General features: G+C 40.9%; 2 protein-coding genes across 16 annotated transcripts in view; one reads left to right on the top strand and one right to left on the bottom strand.

Annotated features, from left to right (window-relative positions):
- The window catches only part of FER1L5 (fer-1 like family member 5), a 363329-nt gene extending 360799 nt beyond the window's left edge, over window positions 1-2530 (bottom strand). For 7 of the 10 annotated variants that reach the window (XR_004539782.1, XM_033947688.1, XM_033947697.1 and 4 more), the window contains exon 1: window positions 2000-2294. Coding sequence is in view for 6 of the 10 variants with exons in the window: in XM_033947688.1 (XP_033803579.1) it covers window positions 2000-2054 (55 nt within the window). In the remaining 4 variants the exon portion in view is untranslated. Of the gene's footprint in view, window positions 1-1890; window positions 2295-2388 lie in introns of those variants that run through there. The other 3 variants (XM_033947691.1, XM_033947690.1, XM_033947695.1) reach the window with 3 other exon arrangements.
- The window catches only part of KANSL3 (KAT8 regulatory NSL complex subunit 3), a 165655-nt gene continuing 142929 nt past the window's right edge, over window positions 2063-24788 (top strand). For 2 of the 6 annotated variants that reach the window (XM_033947698.1, XM_033947703.1), the window contains exons 1-3: window positions 2080-2232; window positions 2809-3080; window positions 7397-7567. In XM_033947698.1, coding sequence (XP_033803589.1) covers window positions 2869-3080; window positions 7397-7567 — 383 coding nt within the window. In that variant the 5' untranslated portion in view covers window positions 2080-2232; window positions 2809-2868. The other 4 variants (XM_033947699.1, XM_033947701.1, XM_033947700.1 and 1 more) reach the window with 4 other exon arrangements.

The following is a 24788-nucleotide window of genomic DNA, read 5'->3' as shown; positions in this document are numbered from 1 at the left end:
AATGTAGGCCAGCAAAATGCTGGTCTACATTGTAAGTAGACGCGGCCGCTATACTTATCGCGGCAAGGGATCTCTCTGCCGCTATAAGTATAGCGGCCGCGGCCGCCTGTCCGACTGCCGGCAGGAGGGTGCCCAACCCCTCCTGCCGGAAGATGCCCCCACTCCCCCTGACACTACCGATCGCCGGCAGGAGGGTGCCCAAATCCTCCTGCCGGAAGATGCCCCTCTCAACACTACCAATCACCGGCAGGAGGGTGCCCAACTCCTCCTGCTGGAAGATGCCCCCACTCCCCCCAACACTACCGATCGCCGGCAGGAGGGTGCCCAAACCTTCCTGCCGGAAGATGCTTCCCCCCCCCCCCCCGACACTACCGATCACTGGCAGGAGGGTGCCCAATCCCTACTGCCGGAAGACGCCCCCCTCCGCACCCCTCCCCCGCGCTAACAGCCCCCAAACCTCCCCCCACCAAACTAATCTTTAATTGTTTGCGAGACGGGTTTTGCCTGTCCAGCCGGCAGGCCCGCCTCGTCAAAATGAAGCGGGCCTGCTCCTTCCCGGCCCATCCCGCGAAGCCTAAGGCCTGATTGGCCCAGGCTCTAGAAGCCTGGACCAATCAGGCCTTAGGCATAGCGGGTCCGCCCATCCCCACTAAGCTCTAGAGCCTGGGCCAATCAGGCCTTAGGCTTCACGGGATGGGCCGGGAAGGGGCAGGCCCGCCTCATTTCGACGAGGCGGGCCTGCCGGCTGGACGGGCAAAATCTGTCTGGCCAACAATTAAAGGTTAGTTTGGTGGGGGGGAGGTTTGGGGGCTGTTAGCGCAGGGAGGTAGGTGCGGAGGGGGGGGGGGGCGTCTTCCAGTAGGAGGGATTGGGCACCCTCCTGCCGGTGATCGGTAGTGTCGGGGGTGGGGGCATCTTCCGGCAGGAACTTTTGGGCACCCTCCTGCCGGCTATCGGTAGTGTTGGGGGGGAGTGGGGGCACCCTCCTGCCGGCAATCGGACAGGCGGCCGCTATACTTATAGCGGCAGAGAGATCCCTTGCCGTGATAAGTATAGCGGCCACATCTAGTATAACCCGATTCTGTTACCAGCGTCTGTAACATGGACGCCGGTTACAGAATCGGGGTTTAGTGTAGGCCTGATTCTGTATAGGATGCCTCTCCTGGGCCGTCCTATACAGAATCCGGCCCTTAGGGTCTAATACTAATATACAGTTTACTGGTTATAATTTACCCTGGTTATTCATACAGTGTAAGTTTCCCAGTACAAGATTTATCCTAATTGACACACAGTTTATATGGATGGTCACACTCCAGCGCCTTCACTCGCAATGCATGATCCTAGCATTCTTACTGAAGGGGCAACATCTTTGCTGAAGCCAGCACCCTTATGGTTTCATGTTGTATGTTTGCCCACCTCCTCTCCCTTGTGATGTCTGTGAGGAGTGGATGTTGAAAATGAAAGGCCAATGCTAGACTTTGGGGAGAGGGGGTAGTTTAAAGTTCACCTAGTGCATCATAAACCCTTGGGAGAGATGAAACATCAAAAGGGAAAATAGGTAAGATAACGATGCAAGCTGGACAGGGGTGGAATATGGGGACAAGGATAGAAGAATGGCCTTGGAGGCAAAAGAAGGAGAGATAAGGATGGAGCTGGGACTGATAGGGTGATGAGATGCAGAGGAGGTAGATGTGAAGGGGGACTAAGGAAATGGGTGAAAGGTGGGTGGGGCAGGGGGGGCCATGTATCCTCTTTTTTTGTCTTCACAAACATGGTAAACCTACCTATGCTCCAAGTCTATACATATGTTTTATGCATAAAATTAATTGCAGAACTGGTGCGAATTAAAATAAAAAGAAAATAATATAAAGTGCATTATTTAATAGTTACCGCTTTGGTGCCTTGCCAAACCACGCTAAATTGCACCGTACAGCAAATTGTACAAGTCCTCGCTTCAATAATTCAACTAAGCCGCTCTTGCTCTCGCTCGCTGCCCTACCTGATACAGGGCTCACACTGGCACATGTACGGGTCAACGACGTCAGACGAATCATCTGATCTGCTGTCGCGAGGAGGTTGGCTCACGCATGCGCTGGCAGATCACGTGACTTTGAGGCTTCTAACGCTAGCATAGATTTACTGCTTCTGTTTGGGCGATGTAAGCGCGGTTGAGCTGAATTATTGAAGGAGAGGAGGAAACGGTATTTGGCTGTTTTAGAGGACACTGGGTTGGTAGGTGGTCGCTGAGAGACTCGTACGTTCTCAGGGAACCCCGCAGGAAATACTTCCATCCTCGTGGGATTCCCGCAAATCCCGTTCCCATGTAGCTCTCTAATTTTAGTTTGTCTTTAGTGAAATGGTGTGAAATGTGTCTTTGAGATCGCTTACAACGTGTGCCGCAGCTTTCCTTTTTCAGGTTCTGCCCTCGTCTGACCCGTACTTCCTGTTTCCGGTAAGGCGGGACTCCTCCTAGAAAGGGATGTTGTGGGGATGGGGGTTCAAGGAAAGTTGCGGGATTGTTGGTTGGCGATCTCAGGTATGAGTTTGACGGGAGGAGAGAAGGGGGAGGGTTGGAGAGAGAGTTGCCGGATCGCGGAAAGGGAGGAGGAGGAGGAGGAGAAGAACGAAAGCGAGGCGTGGGAGGGCTGCCGAATGTGTGTGTCTTGGTATACTGTATGTATTTGCAATTTCCCTGACTGAGCTCATAGTTCTCCTATTATATCTTTAATTCTAGTCAGACTCATTAGCAGTATGATAACACCATTATTTATTTGTTAAAGGGATAAATGTTATTTCAAATTTGCCTAGAATGAAGAACCATAAACAGTCTCCAGACTTAAGCTAAAAGCTAAGAAAAAGGAGGAAATAATGTCTTACCGTGGAGGAGAACGGGATTTTCAGACCTCCGCACGAAGGATGGGTACCTCCCTGCTCTTTCAGCTCTCTGTACACGAGAGAGAACTGGACCTGGTATTCTTGGATCACAGCTATGCCAAGCCCTGGAGTGCCCATCCTGATGCCAGCAGCGCCTGTCCCACTCGCATGCTTTTCATCACACCAAAGAGGCATCAAGACAATATGTGAGTCCAGCACCTCATTCTTTATCTGGGTGGTTTGGGTCTCTCGGGATATAGTGGGAACTTCCGTGAGTGTTTCATCAAAGTGGTTGCACTTAGTTAATTTTAGTAAGTCATGGTTTACTCTGATATAGCAACATATTAGATAATTTGCTTGCAGTGTCACAGGAAAATGTGTGTTGCTTTTGCAAGGTGTTTTGGGTTTACATATCACTTGACATCACCATGCATGGAGGAGAACAAACAGATAAACATTACAAGTGAGACAAACAGCTGTGCATTATAGAAAAGGAATTATGTTCACAAGCTAGATAAGTGTGAGCTGTTTTTAGTTATGCAAATGGTGAAAAGTTGGTGATGGGACTATGAAAGAACAGAAGCTGCCATTGCACCCTGCTGTTAAATCATTGAGTAGAAAGGCTACCTTTTGCTGAAGTCTAGGAGTAACACTGTGTTGCTGAACCACAGGTTTTGCTCAGGTTGCTGCTCCTTCATTTATATTTTTTATCTCGATGTATTTTTTTGCTACCTCTTGTACCTTCCTCCCTGGTGAGGAAGGTACCTTCATCCCTTAAGTTATGTAACCTCCCCTCCCCCTCTTTTTTCCTTTTTAACATTTGCTTTTAAATTTATTTTATTGACTGTAAACCATCTAGATATATTTTATTGGACGGTATATCAAGAAAATAATAAACTTGGAAACTTAGGGCTCCTTTTACAAGCGTTTTTAGCGCACTCACCGGATTAGCATGCGCTAGCCAAAAAACTACCGCCTAGCGTGCGCTATTCCGCGCGTTAAGGCCCTAGTGCGCCTTTGTAAAAGGAGCCCTTAGGTTGAGGAAGATGAAGAGAAAAAGGCTCTATGAAGGAATGGAAAAGCACAAAGGAAAGCAAACAAAAAGGAGTAAAATACCCCCCACCCAAAACAGTGTAATTTATTTTCTTTGCATGCTAAAATATTGAATGGCTGCCCAAATCTGAATATTTTTCTATCCATTTATTCCCTCACTAGCATGCTCCAGCCCTGTTTAGAAACTGTTCATTAAGATGCATGAGGTGGAAGAGGGGTGTTGCCAGCACAGTTCTGGGCACCGCCATATAAGTAAAGCTTCAGGAATTGCTAGTTGGTTTTTAGTGACATCCTTGAGAGTTGTACTAGGATGAAAGGAACAGAAGACGCCAATGACAGAAATGGTTCAGAAGGGTCTCTGATTTGACAGTGATTGACCCCTTTATACTTTTACCTGGGAGATCTCAGTTTGTAAATAGCCTTGAGTCTTGTGTCCTTTGGTTTGGGATAGAACAGACTAAATCATTTTGAATTATATCCTGCAGACTGTCCCAGAGTAGAATTATAGGTTATAGACAACTCCCTTCTTGGATGCTGCATGTAAAATTCAAGAGAACACAGCTAGAATGATGAAATACATTCAGCCATAGTCTCCTCCTCTTTAAGTCTAGGAGATGCATATGCATTTTGTTGGGTTTGTCTTCTGTAGCCAGGTACCCACAAGCATTGAAATTCAAAGTATGTGAAGATGGACGCACCATGGAGCGATACAGGGGGCATTATGACATTCTTAGTCTTGTCACCCATCCCTTTTTTAATAATTCCCAGCATCCTGTTTGCTTTTTGGCCCGCCACAGCACATTGGGTGGAAGGTTTCATCGTATTATGTACAATGATACCTGGATCCTTTTCTTGGGCGCTAACCCCCAAGGTGGACCCTAGCATCCAGTAACTTGTGATTCAGGTTATTCTTCCCAATGTGCATCACTTTACATTTGTCCACATTAAATTTCATCTGCCTTTTGGAAGCCCAGTCTTCCAATATCCTAAGGTCCGCCTGCAATTTTTCACAGTTCGCCTGCGTTTTAACAACTTTGAACAGTTTAGTGTCATCTGCAAATTTAATTACCAGATCATTTATAAATAAGTTAAATAGCACCGGTCCTAGTACAGATCCCTGCGGCACTCCACTGTTTACTCTTCTTCATTGAGAAAAATTACCATTTAACCCTCTGTTTTCTATCCAATAACCAATTCCTAATCCACAACTGAACTTTGCCACCTATCCCATGACACTTTAATTTTCTCAGAAGCCTCTCGTGAGGAACTTAATCAAAAGCATTCTGAAAATCTAGAAACACTATCAACCGGCTCACCTTTATCCACATGTTTATTCAGCCATCTCTTTTCCAAGCTGAAGAGCCCTAACCTTTTTCGTCTTTCCTCATACGAGAGGAGTTCTATCCCCTTTATCATCTTGGTCGCTCTTCTTTGAACGTTTTCTAGTGCCGCTATACAGTGGTACCTTGGATTACGAGCATAATCCGTTCCAGGAGTATGCTCGTAATCCAAAATGCTCGTTTATCAAAGCGAGTTTCCCCATAGGAAATAATGGAAACTCGCTTTGATAGATTCCCAACCTCCACTTCACCCCCACCCGAGGCCAGCAGCACTGCTTCCCCCCCACGAGAATCGGCATTGTTCCCCCCGAAGGCCCCCCCGCGAACCGGCACCCTCCCTCCCCGCGATCCGGCACCCCCCCGCCGTGACCTGAGGTCCCCCCAACCCACCCAAACCCTCTTCTTACTTTGATGTAGCCTCTGCACCTGCACCAGCATGTCCTGTGCTGTGCTGTGCCGGTGCCCGAAAATTTGCCTCCGGTGCTGGGCCTTGAGCATGTGCGCATGCTCAAGGCCTGAGAGTTCACGTTGGACGTGAGAGTTCACGTTGGACGTGAACTCTCAGGCCTTGAGCATGCGCACATGCTCAAGGCCCAGCACTGGAGGCAGATTTACGAGGCACCAAATTTACAAATGTTTTGCTCGTCTTGCAAAACACTCGCAAACCGGTGCACTCGTAAACTGAGGTACCACTGTATCTTTCTTGAGAAAATGAATTGAACGCAGTACTCCAGATGAGGTCGCACCATAGAGCAATACGGGGCATTATAACATTCTTAGTCTTGTTAACCAACCCTTTTTAATGATTCCTAGCATCCTGTTTACTTTTTTGGCTGCCACCACTGCACATTGGGTGGAAGGTTTCATCATATTGTATACGATGATACCCAGATCCTTTTCTTGGGCTTTGAACCCTAGCATCCGGTAACTATGATTTGGGTTATTCTTCCCCAATGTGCATCGGTTTGCATTTGTCCACATTAAATTTTATCTGCCACTCGGGACGCCCAGTCTTCCAATTTCTGCATTTGCCAAACCTATTTTCAATAAATTCTTGTTTCCACATATATTCCTGTTCAACTTCACTCGCTCCACGCATGACACACAATCCCACAATCCATTCAAACTTTTCTGCACTCCACCCAATCTTCCATACCTCCATTGTCCCAACATCACTGGAATATGCCACATTTTTATCTACCTTAAATCTTCTCAATCCCACTCATAATGCTGCACTTAAAACGAAAATCAAAAAACCCTCCTGTAAGCAACAAACCTAAAATATATAAAACCCCAACAGGATACAATTTCAGTCTTAAAATAAAAACCAAATAAAATTCTCTCAAGTCTGATTTGCGACCTCAACGATGTGCTGATCGGCAACATGCTGATTGGTGCCTCGTTTAAATCTCTGAGGTGCCTGATGGGCAGAGCTTGCTCCCATGCCCTGATGGAACACTGCTCTCATGAATCAGCTGGTCAGAGTAAAGTGTCTCTGAAAGGGGAGTAAATAAATTTATGTCTAAGGACTGAAAGTTGGTATATCAAATCCTATTACCTTGACCAAAATACAGGACAGGACACTCTGGTGTCCTAGTGCTCTGGCTAATTTTTTTTTTTTCCCTGAAATCTCATATACTTTGACTATAGTTGCTGTTCAGGAATCTTCTACTATTTGCATTCTAAAGAAGAAACCCCCCCCCCCCCCCCATTGCAGGGCTTGAGCACATGATGCAATTTTAAACCCTAAATCATGTACAAAGTACAGTACAGGAGAAAAAATGGAGCTATGTCTAGGACATTATTTGTAGCTCTACTATTAGAAAGGAGCTCCTGGGAAATAGGGCAAATGCTTTAAGTTTCTTTAAAAAAAACAACAAAAAGTTATTCATGCATTGTTTTCCTTTCCAGTACAAGATTCCTAGCCAAATCTCCATAGATTATTTGAGAAAGGTGTAATTGAGGAATACAAAGCTCACTAAGCCTAGTTGCCTCTTTCTTGCTCCTGGGCAAAAAAGATGTCTCTTTAGCAGTCTAGAGACTTGTCACAGGTTCAGAGCAGTATGTGTTGTGGGATTCTGAATCTCATTCAGCATTGGAAGAATGCTAGTACCTTTTTTCTTTTTCAGTGAGACAGACATCCCTCTTGATGTGGAGACTGTCACTCCAACAGCCATGCCCCTCTACGACAATCAGAAGGCACGCAGTGTAATGAATGAATGTGAGCGCCATGTGATGTTTGTACGTACAGACACTGATGCTTCGCCTCCACCTGAAGACTGGGAAGAGCATTTGAATAGGTATGGCACAGTGGCTGTCTATCAGAAGTGTTTTATATCTCTTCATTTAACAATTGACAGGTAGCTGGGATCTAAAGTCCTTCATTTACTCAAATAACGGTACAGTTGATGTCTGTTGAAAGACTTGCCAAATGGCTACAGAGAACAGAAAGACCTTGAGGAGATATAATTACACTATGCAATTATATCAAAGAACTCTAGAGACCTCACAGGTGCTCTTGTTATCAAATCAGCTACAACTACTATTACTATAGAGCAGGAACTGTCTAGTCAAGACAAACATACATGACAATAAGAGAATGAAGTAAAAAAGAAACAACCCAAAACATTCTAGTGCAATGTGTCTAGTAGTTCTGAATGCTAGGGTTATGCATTTGAACCTGCAAGTTGCTTGCAGAATGTTGTCCATCATCTTTTCAATACCTCCTCCTTGCAAACTCAGTGAATGGAATTGGAGCTTGATAAGACATAAATAAGGCATGTGCCTAGGGCCCAAAAGTTTAGGTGGGGCCCTTCAAATGTGCTGAGGACTCAGGGGCTTAGGATTGCCAACTGTCTGGATTTTTTTCAGAATTCTACAAATTTGTAAATTCTGTCTTGAAGCCAAAAGAATGGCTTTAGCCTTACAGAGCTCTCCAATCCTCACCCCCTTCCAATGCAGGTACTTTGGTAGAATTTAGCCAATGGGAATGCTGCTTTCTTACAGCAGCATGCTGTGCAGCTAGGGCAGTTCTTTTCTTGCTACCCTGTTTTTCCTGGATAGATTATAGCCTGGTATAACTATATCCCAGTCATAGTTCTTAATAAACCACATCTCCATGATCACCACTAAATCTAAATCGGATTTTTTCTTCACAGCCTCTATCCAGAACCTTGTTTGCCTTACTTTGAGCATTAGTATATACTGCTTTCCAGATATTGCCCTTTTCCCCCATGTGTGTAGAAGTATTTAATAATTCCCTTGTCTGAGGGCTTAAACTTACAACAGGGCTTTTGATCACCCAGCCCCAATGATTCTAGTTTAAAGCTCTCTTCAGCCAGTCTGCTGTTGAAGATCCATTTTCCCCTCTTTGATATATGCATGTGTAAAAAAAAATAAAAAATTGTGTATATATACATGTGTGTGTGTATATTCCTGTTCAAAAGAAAGTGGAATGTAATCTCTCCAAAAGCGTGTGCGTGCACACACACACACGCGCGCTTTTGGAGAGAGATTACATTCCACTTCCTTTTGAACAGGAATATTTTTCTCCTTGGACTTTAATTTCGTGCTACATGCCTATTTGGATAGGCTACCCCAATACTTGTGGTGTAGTGTACTTCTAAAACCCTTTCTTGTTTTGTGGGTGGCTCTAACTCTTCTTTGGTGACAGGATGCTGGAAGAGGAGTGTAAACTCATCCATTTCTGTGCTGGTCTGGAGAGGCGCTAAAGAAAAGCAACATTATCTAAACCAGACTAAGTCAGCATTTCCCACAACTGGGAGGAGATGCATACAGTGGCAGCAGTGGAGCCTTGTTGCCTTCTGACATAGCATCAGCTTTCTTGGAACCCATCTTGCACAAACCTTGGACATGCCCAACTTTTCATGAATTATTTTCTAAACTGTACTGTACCTGCCGAGATGCCCATTTCTTCAGCTATTTGGGAAACCTTAATTTGTCTCTGACAAAATTGAATCCTTGACTTTCTTACACATTTCTGTGGAAGTTGCTTCCACAGGCCATCCAGTGTGAGGGTAATCTTAAATGGAATCTCTACTTAAACTACTTGCTCCAAAATGTTACTTTGTAGGATGATGTGGCAGATTCATCATAAACGTCAGTCTTGTGTTCTTGGATCTCCTTTTGGCTTTTTCCCTTCTTTTGTGGAAAATTTGATCTCTAAACGGTGCTCCAAATCTAGCAGTTTCTTACTTGATTCGCATGAGGACTCTTCTGACATCCTGTCTCTTGGAATGTTAGATTCACACTGAGCTGCATATGTGCATGAGTAACCTTGAGACATGTTTCAATATGCCTTCTTTCTTTCATACTTGGGTGGATAAATTATTGAGTGTCCCTCATAAGTGATGATCTTGATAGATGGGGTACTTTAATTGGAGTATTCTAGGGTTTTCTTTTTTTAAGGTGACCATCTTAATAAGGCAAATTCCCTTAATAATTGTGCTGACATGAGAGAATGATAAGTTAGGGTTTTTCATCAGGCTTACTTCTTACAAGATCCAGGTTCATAACATGGGCTGTGTGACCACCCCAAAATGTCTTAAATGTTAAACTCTCAAAGAATACACTTGGGCATGGTTTGTGAAAATGTGATGCTGTCAAACTAATTCATTAGTTAGAGCAGTTGATTGAACAGTGTATCAGTTTATCCCTGCAGTCTCTTGTTTGAGAGTAGTAACACCTGTGGCATTATGGCCTGAGGGGCAAGATTGCTTAGTAAAGTTAGCGTATTGAGATCAAAATGTATCTTTCAGACCTGGACTAGGAGCTCCTGCCTTCCTTTTGGGTTGACAGAATAGTTTCCAATCCTTATGGTTAATGGAATTTCAGGGGATGAGATTCATTCTTGAGCATAGGAAAAAATTCTTAGCTATATTCAGTCTTTTTCTCTTGAGAGCATATAGCATGGTGTTGAACATTCTGAGGAGGTTCTCATGACGCTAATTTTCAGAGTATATTTATAAAGGTTCCCAAAGGAGAGTCACGTGATGTAATGAGCGAGTGAGGACGTCTCCTCGTTCACTCCGGGGCAGCCCTGCCGATTTTTACAATTTGCGGACACCTCGCCGACCCTAACGCTACGAGCGGCGTCGGGTACGATCCATCACTGTATGGACCGTTACCTAACACGATCTCAGGAATTTATGCAGCCAAAATCCGGGAAAAAAGCCGGCCCACGTGCAAGACTGGTGGAGCCTAAGATGGCGGCGAGTCCCGCGGCGGCGGTCTCCAGCCTGACGGAGTCGGCTCTGAGCGACATAAAAACAGCGCTCTCTCAAGTTTTGGGGCCCCAAATGGAAGCGCTCACCACACGAATAGCGCATATTGAGACCTTGCTGGCTACTGCGGCGGCTCGCACAACGGAGCTGGAAGGAAGGGTGTCTGACCTGGAGGATTCCTCGACGGCACGGGACACGGCCCTTAGCACGCTGCAGGCACAGGTTAGAGCTCAGAATGATAAAATTGATGATCTGGAGAACAGATCTCGTCGCTCTAACTTGCGTCTGATGGGCATTCCCGAGACGTTGTCAGAGAGAGCTTTACCAGAATTATTGGAGACCTGGCTTCGGGACGAGTTTACTTTGCGACCTTCCCTGGGGCCTTTGCGCATAGAACGGGCGCATCGGCTGGGCCCCCGACCTGGCCTAGACACGCGCCCACGTGTTGTGATCCTGAAATTATTGAATTTCCAACACAAAATTGAATTGCTGCGCCAGTACAGAGCCAAGAAGGATGACCTGAAATATGACGGGCAGCAAGTCCGCTTGAGCCAGGATTTCTCAGTAGCTTTGCAGGAACGGCGGAGGCCTTACTACCCTTTATGTGCACGCCTGGCGGATCTGAAGCAGCGCTTTCAGTTCAATTATCCAGCTACATTGAGGATTCAGTGTAACGGAGTCTGGAAAACTTTTCAGACCCCGGAGGAGGCGGATGTCTATATGAAGCAACTGGGTGCCCCAAAGCCGGGAGCGGATTGAACTGTGTTTTGAATACAGGCTGGGTGGGGTTGGTGCATGCATAAGACTTTGGTGCTTTTGCTGTATGCAGGGACTGCGTTTGTTCTTTATATTATGGTTATAGACAGATACTTGAAGGTCAGGGAGGCCCTGGGGGGTGACAAATCTGTGACTCTAGTTCCTCCGTATGGGGGTTCTGGGATTAGTTCAAGGGGATGATGGGGTTGGGGATTTAGTGGGGGCAGCAGCGGTACGGTTTGGGGATGTTTGTATGTATATTGTTTTTTCTGTTTCCTTGATGGGGTTCCAGCGGAGCGGGTGGTCTGATTGGGAGTGGATTGTGTGGTCTTGGGGCGAGGCTGGGCGTCCCGGGACCCTTTACATTACCGGACGTAACATCATGGACGGGAGGGACAGGGACCCTAAAGGGTGCTCGTAACTTACGTATTCTTTCCTGGAATGTTTCAGGAATAACGTCTCCGGTAAAACGCACTAAAATTCTTTCCCAATTGAAACATCACTCGGCTGATATAGCTTGCTTACAGGAGACTAGGCTTACTGATAGTGAACACCGGAAACTCCAGAGAGGATGGGTTGGAGATTTACACTTTGCGTCTGCACCAGGGAGGAGAGCTGGGGTGGCCATATTGATCCGCAAGGGCTTCTTGGGTACGGTACAGGTATTGCGACGTGACCCTCAGGGTAGGTATCTATTGGTAAGGGTGGAGGGACCTGGTGGGATATTCAGACTATTGGTGGGATATGGTCCTAATAGCTATCAACATGCATTTTTTCAGAATCTGGTGAATATTTGTGTGCAGGATCTGGGCTGTCCCCTAATTTTGGTGGGTGATCTAAATCAGGTACATAATCCCGCTCTGGACCGCTCTGGGTCGACGAGTATGCCCAGAGTGCAACAAACGAAGGGCATTCCTTATTTGTGTAGAACCTTGGGGTTGGTTGACCCATGGAGACTATTGCATCCATCGGAAAGGGACTATACACACCAGTCTAGAGCGCACGGTTCTTTTTCTAGACTAGATTACATTTTACTCTCTGAGACTTTGTTTCCTAAGGTCTCGGAGGCCACGATAGGTCCTCTGGAGATATCAGATCACAATATGATCTGGATTGATGTGGCACTGGGGGGTCACCGGGGTCCGGGGACTGGATGGCGATTTCCCTCCTATTTACATAAAGATGCTCATTTTCAGGACTTCTTAAAAGAAAAATGGGAGGATTACTGTACACACAATGCCCAACATGTTGACCAACCAACTTTGTTTTGGGATACAGCCAAGGCGGTATTGCGCGGGGATATTATTGCTTACGTCACTGCTAGATCCCGTAGAATAGCTCATCGCATAATATTTCTGGAACAACAAGTGACCAGGTTGAAACGGGACTTGTTGAGTGATCCATCTGTGGCTAATGCCGAGGCATACAGGGCGGTGTTGGTGGAGCTTAATTCCCTAATTCACGAACGCACCAAGAAACTTTTGTTTTACCGTAAGTTTCAATTTCATAAATATGGTAACAAGGCGGGGAAATTGCTAGCGGCTATAACAAAAAGTTGGAAGGGGTCCCGATACATACCCATGATACGGGAGCGCTCAGGGAGGTTTTTAACTTCGTCGGTGGATATTGCGGCGGGTTTTCAGAACTATTTTGAGGCCTTTTATGCATACCCTGGCTTGTACTCGGGTCCTGATGTACAGGACTATTTGATGGATGCGGGATTGCCTCGACTGACAGTGGCCCAGACGTCCAGATTAGACAGGCCGCTGCATGTACAGGAGGTGACCCTGGCAATTCAAAAGCTGAGATCTTGTACAGCACCGGGTCCGGATGGCTACTCACCCGAGTTTTATAAGATCTTATCCCCCTGTATAGGTAACTCTCTTTTGGATTATTACCTGGCTATACAGGAACAAGGGGTTTTCCCCCGTCATAGTAATGACGCCCTGATTACTTTGATTCCAAAACTATCTAAACCCCCTGATGACATAGAATCCTATCGACCGATCTCTCTCCTGAATGTTGATGTTAAGCTCCTAGCTAGAGTCCTAGCTGATAGATTGGCCCTTATTCTGCCCTCCATAATAGTGCCTGAACAAGTGGGATTTGTTCGCAACAGGCATTCCACCATTAATGTCCGGCGCATACTTTTGGCCCTCTCCCGTGCACAATTAGAACACCGCCCTGGACTGCTTGTCGGGTTGGATGCAGCAAAAGCATTTGATAAAGTTAACTGGCACTACCTGTTTCAGGTCTTACACTATATCGGGATCCCCGCGAGCTTCCTCTCCTTTGTGCAAGCACTTTACAATGGCCCGACGGCCTCGGTATTGGTTAATGGAGTGAGATCCTCTCCCTTTGCCATTGGTAGGGGGACAAGACAGGGCTGCCCACTATCCCCCTTGCTTTTTCTGCTGTATTTAGACCCATTACTGCGCACTATACAAAAGGATGATATACTTTTGGGTTTACCTGAGGGCGCGTCGCAACTACGGGTGCTGGCCTTTGCGGATGACCTTTTACTGGCATTGGACAATCCACACAGTTCACTACCAAGAGCGTTAGAACTATTGGATGAGTTTCACATTTATTCTGGCCTAGAGTTAAATAAGCAAAAATCTTTAGCACTCCCCACTCTTCTAGAAGTGAGACACACTTGGCCGGGTGATTTTCCACTACAATGGGCATCTTCCTCATTGACATATTTGGGTGTAATTATCCCCCAGAATTTGAATAGACTCTATTCCGCCAATATAATACCCTTGCTTCATCGAACGGCTAATACACTGCAGGGTTGGTGGACATTCCCTATTTCCCTGTCCGGCCGAATCGCTCTCTATAACATGATGGTAGTGCCTCAATGGACATATGTCTTACAAATGCTCCCTCTTATGTTAACCACATCTCACATTGCACTTCATAGCTCCCATCTCTCTAAATATTTATGGCAGGGCAAAAGAGCGAGGATTTCTTTGGCTAAGTTAAGGCTTCCTGTAGATCGAGGAGGGCTGGGACTACTGTGTGTATCTCGGTTTAACCTAGCCTGTCAACTGCGTCACATTCATGACTGGTTCTGTGATACTTCTGATTTTTCTATGCCTGTGATTGAATGTTTTTCCTTACAGCCATATCATTTTAGCTATCTTCTCCATGCTCCTCAGTTACCGGACTTACCTCAGTTGAAGTCCCATCCACTTTTACCGGCGATGCGTACAGCATGGAGGTTGTTGTGCAAGGGCTTACAGATTTCTCCTCAACACACACCTTGCCTTCCATTAGTTGGAAATGGTGATTTCTTACCTGGCATGGATTCCACAGTGTTCCGACGCTGGTCTTGTGAGGGCCTACAATATGTGTCACAGACTGTACAAGATGATGGTTCCCCGATTTCCTTCAGTGACCTACAAACACAGTTTCGACTATCATCTACGGACTGGTTCGCGTATCACCAGCTTAAACATTATTTACAGTCCTTGACTCCGGTGAGGTTACAGGAGGATGTGCGAGACAGATTGCAGGAAGCACTTGCACTCACAGCTCCTGAGTCCATGTCCCTCAGATTCTTCCATAAGTGGTTACAGAAACGGGCGGGTGAATTGGACTTTCTTGCCTTGGCTCGGAGGTGGTCTGCTGATCTCCAATTGCCCATTGCAGCGGATGTGATTCGCAGAGGCATTCGCTCGGGAAAGGCCACGACTGTGTCCTCGATTGAGAGGGAACGAAATTACAAATTTATTCTGAGAGCCTTCTGTACGCCCAAGAGGGCACATGTGATTGGGATCTGTGCGGATCACTGTTGCCGGAAATGTGCTGGTCCTCTGGCTTCGTTTGGACATATGTTTTGGTCTTGCCCCATGATATCTTCCTTTTGGATACAGTTAGTGTCATTGGTGGCACGAATTTGGCATTGCTCTTGGAGACTGCACCCAAACTTTCTTTTCACGATGCAGATTCGATTTCATCCACCTAGACCAGGTTGTGCAGCATTCTTACGGAAAACTGTGTTGCTGGGACGGAAATGTATCCTGTTGCAATGGCTTTCACCACAACCTCCGACCGTCCCTCAATGGAGAGCATTAATGTTACACCAAATATTATTGGAACGACGTGAAGTGATGGACTTGTCAACAAAAGCTGGACGTTTATACACTCAGTGCTGGTACCCTTTTAGCTTGACTTTTACACCTTATGTTCAAAACCAACTTTGGGGTACTTAATTGACTTCTTTTTCCCCCTTTTGCTTTCAAATTCTTGTTTTGTTACCGCTGCTGCTGGGGTGGGAGGGAGGGTGGGAGGGGGGTGGGTTGGTTGGGTGGGTGGGGATTGGTTTTGTGTGCTATTTGAAAAATTGTGCCATGCTTTGTTCATTGCTATGTTTCTGCTTTAATAAAAATGACTTAAACATAAAGGTTCCCAAAAAGTAGGGGAGATAAGGATATGAGGGATTAGAGAGGTGAGTTAGATGTGAGTTAGAGGTGAGTTAGATGTCTTGATATAAATGAGATGCATAGGGCTGCAAGAATCCTAGCCCCATGCAACCATTTGGATTTTGGTTGTATTGTTTGTTTACTATTCGCTTTATACAAAGCGAAGCTCAGACTAACACACACAATAAACTTCAACATATAAAGCATACAAACAGCAACATTAGTCAAACAGAAAAACGCAAAGCATAATAATGTTGTCATATACAGCAAGACCCAAGAATAGATGCACTGCACCAGTCCTTCAACCATACTTCATTATGCAGAAAAGATGATGCTTTAGCAATTTTTTGAATTTCGTTAGAATCCCTTGTTGTCATAAATACTGCAGAAGCTTGTTCCATGCCTCAGGACCAACACAGGAAAACACTCCTGCTCTCATTGTTTGCAGTCTAATCTATTTTCTTGAGGTAACAGATAAGTCCCAATGTACTGAGGAAGTGCAGTATAGTACGAAAGATAATCTATTAGGTATTTGGGGGCCAACCCATGCAGGCCTAAGTGTATCAACAGCAGTAACTTGTATCTGACACTAAAATCCATCTTAAACCAATATAGCTTAATCTAGTAGTCAGATACATGTTCTCACCTTGTTAATCTGAACAATACCCTAATGATGGAATTTTGTACTACCTGCAAGGCATGCAACACAGTAACGGGGACACCAACAACACAGTGTTGCAATAGTCAAGGCAAGACAGCACAACCATCTGGAGAACATGTTTATAATCACACCAGGAAAGATATGGATGCAGATTATGCCACACCCATAGTTTGAAATATGTCTTCTTTTTTTTTTTTTAATAATTCTTTATTCATTTTCAAATTGAACAACAAGTGCACAAAAGAATATATTATACATATGCATGTGACTAATTTAACCCCTCAAGCAAATTGAAAAGATAATCAGTATTTCAACATCTTTACTATTCTTTAATACTACAAATACTACAAATCCCAGACATCAATGCGAAAGAATCTGCGAATAAGAAGACTTCACGAAACCGGAAAGAGGAATTATAAATAGGAGATGTTATTTCTCGAATGGATATTAAAGAATTACTTCGCTGTATAACAAACTATTAAAATAAAATATGAATGGAACAGAAACAAAGACCAACTTATATCTTAAAATTGAACGACGAAGAAAAATAGAAATCACCTGGAATACAACAAAATGTGATAAGAATATTGAACTGGATATAAAAATACAAAGAGGCGGTGAAAGAAGAAGGAATGATTTTCTACGAAGAAGGAAGTACTGAACATTAAATATTAGTAAATAAAGAGCACGATATAAGAATAAAAGAGACTTCTGCGTTTGAAGGGGGGGAGCTCTGGAATATAATTTTTTTTTTTTTTTTTTTTTTTGTCGCATACTTAACCTATATCTTATATATCTTTTAATCTTTTAATGTTTTTAAAGATTAATATTATAGAAAACAGTATATGATTGGGTTTGATATAATGAAAGATTATTTCATTTTAATATATATAAGTATAATATGATTATACAATGTGATATTTTTAAATTTATAAAATTAAATATATTTACATAAGATTTAAATTAAGGTCAAAAATAGTAATGGAACATATAATTTGATATACAGGAACCATAGAAGGGAACTTAAAATATAATCTATATTATATGATTTATTAGATTTAGATTAAAATAAGAGTGTATTGAATAATAGAATAATAAATTAATTTAAAGTCTATATTAACATAAAATCTCAACCGGATTTATAGAAATATGAAATGTCAAGGAAAATATTAATTATCTTTAAAACTACTATAATATATATGACTTATTTGTGAATCTTAACAGATTTGGACTTTCAGGGAGTGTTTTTTTGATACCGATCTAATATGTGTGTTGCCAAGTGTGCACTGCTATTAATTAGGGGGGAGGGAGGGTGGGATGGGAGGAGAGGGGAAATGGGAATGGGAAATTATATTGTTACAATGTATGGATATCTGATCGTAAAACTTATATTACATTTAAATCAAAATAGTTCTAAAATTTTAAATGGATATTAAAATATATACAATTAATGTCAATGGTTTAAATCATCCTATCAAAAGAAACAAATTATTAGGATTTCTCCATAAGCAAAACGCCGATATATACTTTATACAAGAGACTCATCTCTCAGATAATGAATCTAGGAAGTTAACAGGGGGTTGGATATCAAAATGTTTCTATTCACCTGCTTTAGGAAAAAAGGCTGGGGTAGCGATCCTGATAAATAAGAAATGCACTGCAAACTTTAAATTAATAAATTTTGATCCTTCAGGAAGATGGGTACATATTAAAATGGATTTGGGAAGTACAACCCTTGATTTATTTAATCTTTATGCTCCTAATTCAAATCAAAAGGAGTTTTTCAATCAAATTCAACAGATATTACTACCACTGGCTACTTCTAACTTAGTAGTAGCTGGAGATTTCAATGCTGTAATGGATCCAATTATAGACAAAAAACCAAGTAAAATCATAAAATCTTTAGGACTAGATAATTTAATACAATCTTGTAATTTAATAGATATATGGCGTATCCTTCATTTTAATGATCGGGAATATTCTTTTTGTTCTCAAGTCCATAAATCTTTTTCAAGAATTGATTATATATTTGTAAATAATAACATAGCGCAGCATGTATCAAAAGCAGTAATTGATCCCATTATAATTTCAGACCATGCTGGTGTGTGGATTAACCTTCAGAATTACAATAATGATCAATTTAATACAATATGGAGATTTAATAATGATTTATTAGCAGACTCGAAATTCTTAGAAGATCTTAAAGCAAAAATGCAAGAATTCTTTCAATTTAATACTTCTGATGACATTAATATAGAAATTTTATGGGATGCTTTTAAAGCAACAATGAGAGGAAATATAATTTCATATTCAGCTTTTATTAAAAAACAACTTAAAATATGAAGATATGGAAAAACAAATAAAAATTTTAGAAAATAAATTAATTACAAAATGGGAAAACAATACATTACAAGAGTTGTTAAAAGTAAAAGTTAAATATAATGAGATTTCTCAAATTGTGAGGAAAGATATTTTCAATAAACAAGTACAATATTATGGCAATTCAAATAAAGCAGGAAAATTATTAGCAAATTTTCTTAAAGCAAAGAAAAGAAAATCTAAGATTATTGCAATTAAAGATATACAAGGTAACACACATACCAACACAAAAGATATTATAACACAATTTCTTGATTTTTACAAGGAATTATACACTTCTAATTCTTATAAAAATAAAGAACAAGACGGATTAACTTTCTTAAATTCTTTTATTGGACCGAATGTTCCGGATCATATAAAAGGAAGTTTAGAAGAACCTATATCTTTAAAAGAAATAGAAACAGCATTGAAGTCTCTTAGAGTTGGATCCGCTCCAGGTGGAGATGGTTATACTGTTGAATTTTATAAATCATTCCAAAATATCATATTACCATATCTGTTAAATTTGTTTCAATATCAAATAAAGAATGAAAATATATCTGGTACTATGGCAGAATCGATAATTATAGTCTTACCAAAACCAAACAAAGATCCTACTCTGGTTTCAAATTACAGGCCTATTTCATTATTAAATGTGGATAATAAATTAATGGCTAAAGTATTAGCATTAAGATTGGCAAAAGCTCTTCCTTTCATTATTGATGTACATCAAACAGGATTTATTGCTAAAAGACATTCATCAGACAATACTAGACTTGCATTCCACTCATTAAATTTAGCAAAAAATATAAATGATCCAGTTTTTTTAATTTCTTTAGATGCAGAAAAAGCTTTTGATAGAGTGGAATGGAATTTTATATATCAAGCTTTACATTGGTTTGGTATAGGATCCGGTTTTATTAAAATGATTCAGACATTGTATAGCTCTCCTGGAGCAAGATTATATATTAACAATAATTTATCAACTAAATTCAACTTGCATAGGGGAGTTAGACAAGGATGCCCTTTGTCTCCATTACTTTTTGATGTTGTCCTAGAACCTTTATTAATTGCAATAAAAAAAACTAGGGAAATAAAGGGAATCTCATTTACCAGTTTTGAATTTAAATTATCTGCATATGCAGATGATATATTATTATATTTAAGAGAACCGGAAATTACTATTCCATATATGCTTAATTTAATAGAAAAATACGGTACATTTTCTGGATATAAAATTAATTGGAATAAATCTGAAATCTTCCCAATTAATGTTCATTGTACCAAAGGATTATTTGATCCATATTCATTTATTTGGAAAGAGGATGGAATAAAATACTTAGGAATTATGATCAAAAATACAATTGAAGACACAGTCAAAGAGAATGAAAAACTTTTATTGAAAAAAATAACAGAAATGTGTGAGCAATGGAATCCATTACATCTTTCTTGGTGGGGAAGAATTCAAACAATTAAAATGATGATATTGCCTGTGGTTTGTTACCAAATGAGTATGATTCCAATATTTTTTCAGGGGTCATTTTATAAAAAACTTAACAATATTCTTACAAAATTTGTTTGGTGTGGGAAAAGACCAAGAATCGCTTTAGTATCATTACAAAGACCAATTATGGAAGGGGGGGTAAATTTTCCAAATTTTTATAGGTATCATCAAGCCTATATTTTAAGACAGGGTATGTATTGGATCCTCCCAGATCTCTTAGAAAATGTACCAGATTGGCTGTATTTAGAATGGCGGCTCCTGTTCCCTTTAAATCCAGAACACTTAATTTCTATATCAATGCCTATAAGATACAAAGAACACAGAATCTTATTAGATACTTGGAAAACATTAAGATACATAAATAATCTGACACCAGAACCAATTGCTAAATCCCTAAATCAATCAATATGGGTAAACTCCAGGATCAGAATTGGCGGATTTAAAATCGTCTGGAAACAATGGATAACTGCAGGAATAAGAACATTAAATGACGTCATATCAGAAGGTTCCTTGCTTAGTTTTTCACAATTGCAAAATAAATTTAGACTAAATAAAACACAATTTTTTAAATGGATGCAATTGAAGCAAGCCATTCAGGTAGGGTTCCCTGAATGGAAAATTCTCAATACTCAATATAGTTTGCAAGTTTTATGTTTCCAGACGGATTTCTTGGGTCACCAAGCCGCAAAATGGTATAAATTAATAAATGGATTTCTAAATAAAAAAAAGAAAACTGGACTTAGGGATATTTGGAGCATTGAGATTGGACAGACAATTTCTGCATCTCAATGGCCAAAATTCTGGTCCTGGAGATTAAGATTAACAAAGTCAGCATCTATGAGTCAAACATGGTTATTTTTATTACATAGAGTGTTATGGACCCCGACGCGCTTGCAAAAGATAGATAATACTAGATCTAATAGATGTTGGCATTGTAAAATAGAAGTAGGGACATTGGATCATTTAATTTTTTTTTGTCCCTGTATAAAAGCTTTTTGGAATTTAATTTGGCCCCAAATAAATATATTACTAGAAAATCACGTAGGACTCTCATATGATACCATATTATTCGGTACTGCAATGAGAACACAGAGTCCAATATCAGCAAATAATAATAAATTACTTTTAATATTGACAGGAGTTGCCATGCAGCAAATCACACAAAATTGGAAAGATTTTACCAAACTAAATTATACATTCTGGTGGAACTCGGTATGTCACATTTACAAAATGGAGAAAATTTTGGCTTTACAACAAGGAAATATTAAAAATTTTAAGAAAATATGGGATCCATTGACTAATTATTCTAGAGATCAGATATCTTAACACATTGATAATAGTAATATAGGGTTAGGGTGGGAAATATAGATATTAATATGAAAGAAAAATGGAAAAAACAATTAATAGGGGAAAGGGATGAATATCTATGATATGAATTTGTACATACATATATATTTTATTATACATTTTATAATATGTGATTCATGTATTGAAAGAATGAAAATTCTATAAATAAAAAGTTAAAAAAAAAAAGAATATATTATACAAATTATTCCACAATAGCACATTAATATCTACCACATAAAAATCTAGTGATACAATAACTCCCCCTCCACCACCCATCCTTCATCACATTTTCAATAGAAATATACACATATTATACATCATATTATAACATATTATGTAAAATTATTCCCAACTCCCTCCCCCCTTTAGTGTGCTAAAAAAGAAAAGGAAAAGAGAAGAATTGATGACTATTCATCACAATATTTTGCCAATGGCCCCCATATTTTTATAAAGTTAGTATATGTCCCTCTTTGTATTGCTATTGCTCGTTCCATTTTAAATATATGGCATGAAGAATATGTAACTAAGGTTACTGTGATTTTTCCAATTATTGGTTATATGTTGGATGGCAACCCCTGTCATAACTAATAAAAGTTTGTTGTTATATGATGATATTTGACTCTTTTTTTTCTCATCATCATGCCAAATAACACTGTATCATAAGAAAGTGCAACATGATTTTCCAATAATGCATTTACTTGAGACAAGATTGAATTCCAAAATATCTTAATATAGGGACAATAATAAAGTAGATGATCTAATGTCCCAGGTTCCAGATTACAGTGCCAGCATCTATTGGACTTAGAACTATCTATTTTTTGTAAACGAACAGGGGTCCAAAACACTCTATGTAACAAATTCTTTATTCATTTTTAAACTTTCAACAAGTGAACAAAGTAAATTCATACATTCTTTTGAAAACATCACTTGCAAATCTATCCAGAATAACAACAACTTTATATATACAAAACCCAACATCCCACCCCCCTACCCACCCTTATTATTAACATACACAATACAATAATAACCCTCCCCTCTCCCTATTATTCATAGTGTATATTTCATTATAATAGAATAATTGGTGTTTAATCATCAAAAATAACCAAGTTTGTCTCATAGATGCTGACACTGTACATCTCATTCTCCAAGACCAAATTCGTGGCCATTGAAATATGTCTTCTTAACAACCGCAGATATATGCTGTTTAAAGGATTGCTGTGAGTCAATAATTACTCCCAAATAACCTTATTTGCGAAGCAAACTCAGTTTCAGAATCCAACAACTTCACTGACGGTAGTTGGCCTGGGCTAACATTCCTTTGACCAAAACATTACGTTAGTCTTGTCAACATTCAGTCACCCTTTTTATACTAATCATGATTTCATTCAAAAACCGAATTTACGCATCAAGCGATTCTCCCACCTGAAAGGAAAATTGTATATCATCTGCATAAGCACGGTACGACACATTCAACATATGCAATAATACACAAAGCGGACCAAGATACAAATTAAAGAGAATGGCAGAAATTCCGACCCCTGTGGAACTCCAGTAGTTACTTTGTGTAATGGTGATCTTGTCCCATTTACCATGACTTCTTGTGTCCGGTCTTGCAAAAACGATCTAAACCATTGCATCACAACCCGTTATTCCACATGCACCCAATCTAGACAGCAAAATCCCATGTTCCAAGGTATCAAATGCTACAGATATATCATGACATACCATTATATTTGCTTTCCCTTGGTCAAAACCTATACGAAATTCGTCTAACAGAGAGACCAAAACCATTTCAGTGCTGTGATACTTCCTAAACGCGTACTGATGGTCAATCAATATATTGTTCTGCCACAAATGTTCTTCCAATTGGACATATACTACATAATTTCTCTGCTATTTTCGCTAATAAGGGCAACGCAGCAACCGGCCAAATTCTTAATTTCCCCCACACCCATCCGTTTATCCTTTACAAGTGGTTTAACCGTCCAACATTTCAACAATTCTGGTAGAATCCCCTCGGTGAACATAACATTTATCATCCGTGTAATTATTGGACTAATCTTTTCTTTCGAGGTCTGGAGCACAAAAGGTGAATGAAGGTCCCCAGATGACATTGTTGCACTTAGCATCCTCATTCTTCACCTCTTCAAAACAGTTCCAATCCTACACTAAAGTCTCTTGACTACACTGATCCACAATTAGTAAAGGCAATGCAGCAGTAATTGCATGTAACTTGGACTCAAAAAATATCATAAACTCCTTTGCTGAAAAAGGGATCTCAGGGCATTCCTTCACATTATTGCTCATGAGCTGTTTAACAACTGCAAATAATGCCTATGGGCAATTCCATGCTCCCTATCCATTTTTTTTCCGATAATATTTTTTGCGTGCTCCATCAATGTGACTCTTAAATATCAACTAGTGTTCTCAATTAGCCAGATTTATACAAATATATATTCCACAATTCTAAACAGCATATCTAGTATTCATATTGTCTTCACTGCAAGGTCTTCAGAAGTGCCAGTCGATAGCCAAGTGTTTTCAGTGGCTAATGTTCAACTTTATTGGCACTGGCCTCCTCATAAGACCTGCATTATTCTATTCTTATTTATCAATTTTTGTGTGTGTGGGGGGGGGGGTTTGTGTGCTCATTGCAAATAAATATCTTGTGCTTTAACTTATTTTGATATACTAATAAAGTTATAAAGTTTAAAACTTACCTCAGCATTTGTATTGCTTATATCGGGAAGGGACTGTCACTCTGACATACTTCGCCCTGAAGCTGTTTCAAGAAAAAGTCCCCCCTTTTGAAATGCTTTCAAAACCATCCCGATATGCTGACTTCTCCTAAGCATTTCAAGGGGGGACTTTTTCAGGCTTAAAATGCCAGAACAGTCCTGTGCCAATGCTCCTGGTGGACAGTTAACAAGGCACACAGTGATGAATAATGCAAATTTTACTAACTCATCACTTGAATCAACCGTACCTTTATACCATTGTTTAAAAGCTAATTTCCTCTGAAACACTAACAATACACCTCCACCCCTCCTTAACCCACAACACTGCTACTCACATGCATACTCAGTTGGACAGCACTCATTCGCAATCACCATATCAGTGTTCTTCAACCATGATTCAGTCACTCCCAAAACATCCAAATCATACTCCTTACCATAGCTGCCTTTGCCTTAACAGAACGTGCATTAATTAACCCGGCATGCAACT

The sequence above is a fragment of the Geotrypetes seraphini genome, chromosome 6 (genome assembly GCF_902459505.1).
Source record: "Geotrypetes seraphini chromosome 6, aGeoSer1.1, whole genome shotgun sequence".
Taxonomy (NCBI): Eukaryota; Metazoa; Chordata; class Amphibia; order Gymnophiona; family Dermophiidae; genus Geotrypetes; species Geotrypetes seraphini.
Note: the sequence above shows the minus strand (reverse complement) of the source record. Positions and strands in the feature narration are given on the sequence as shown.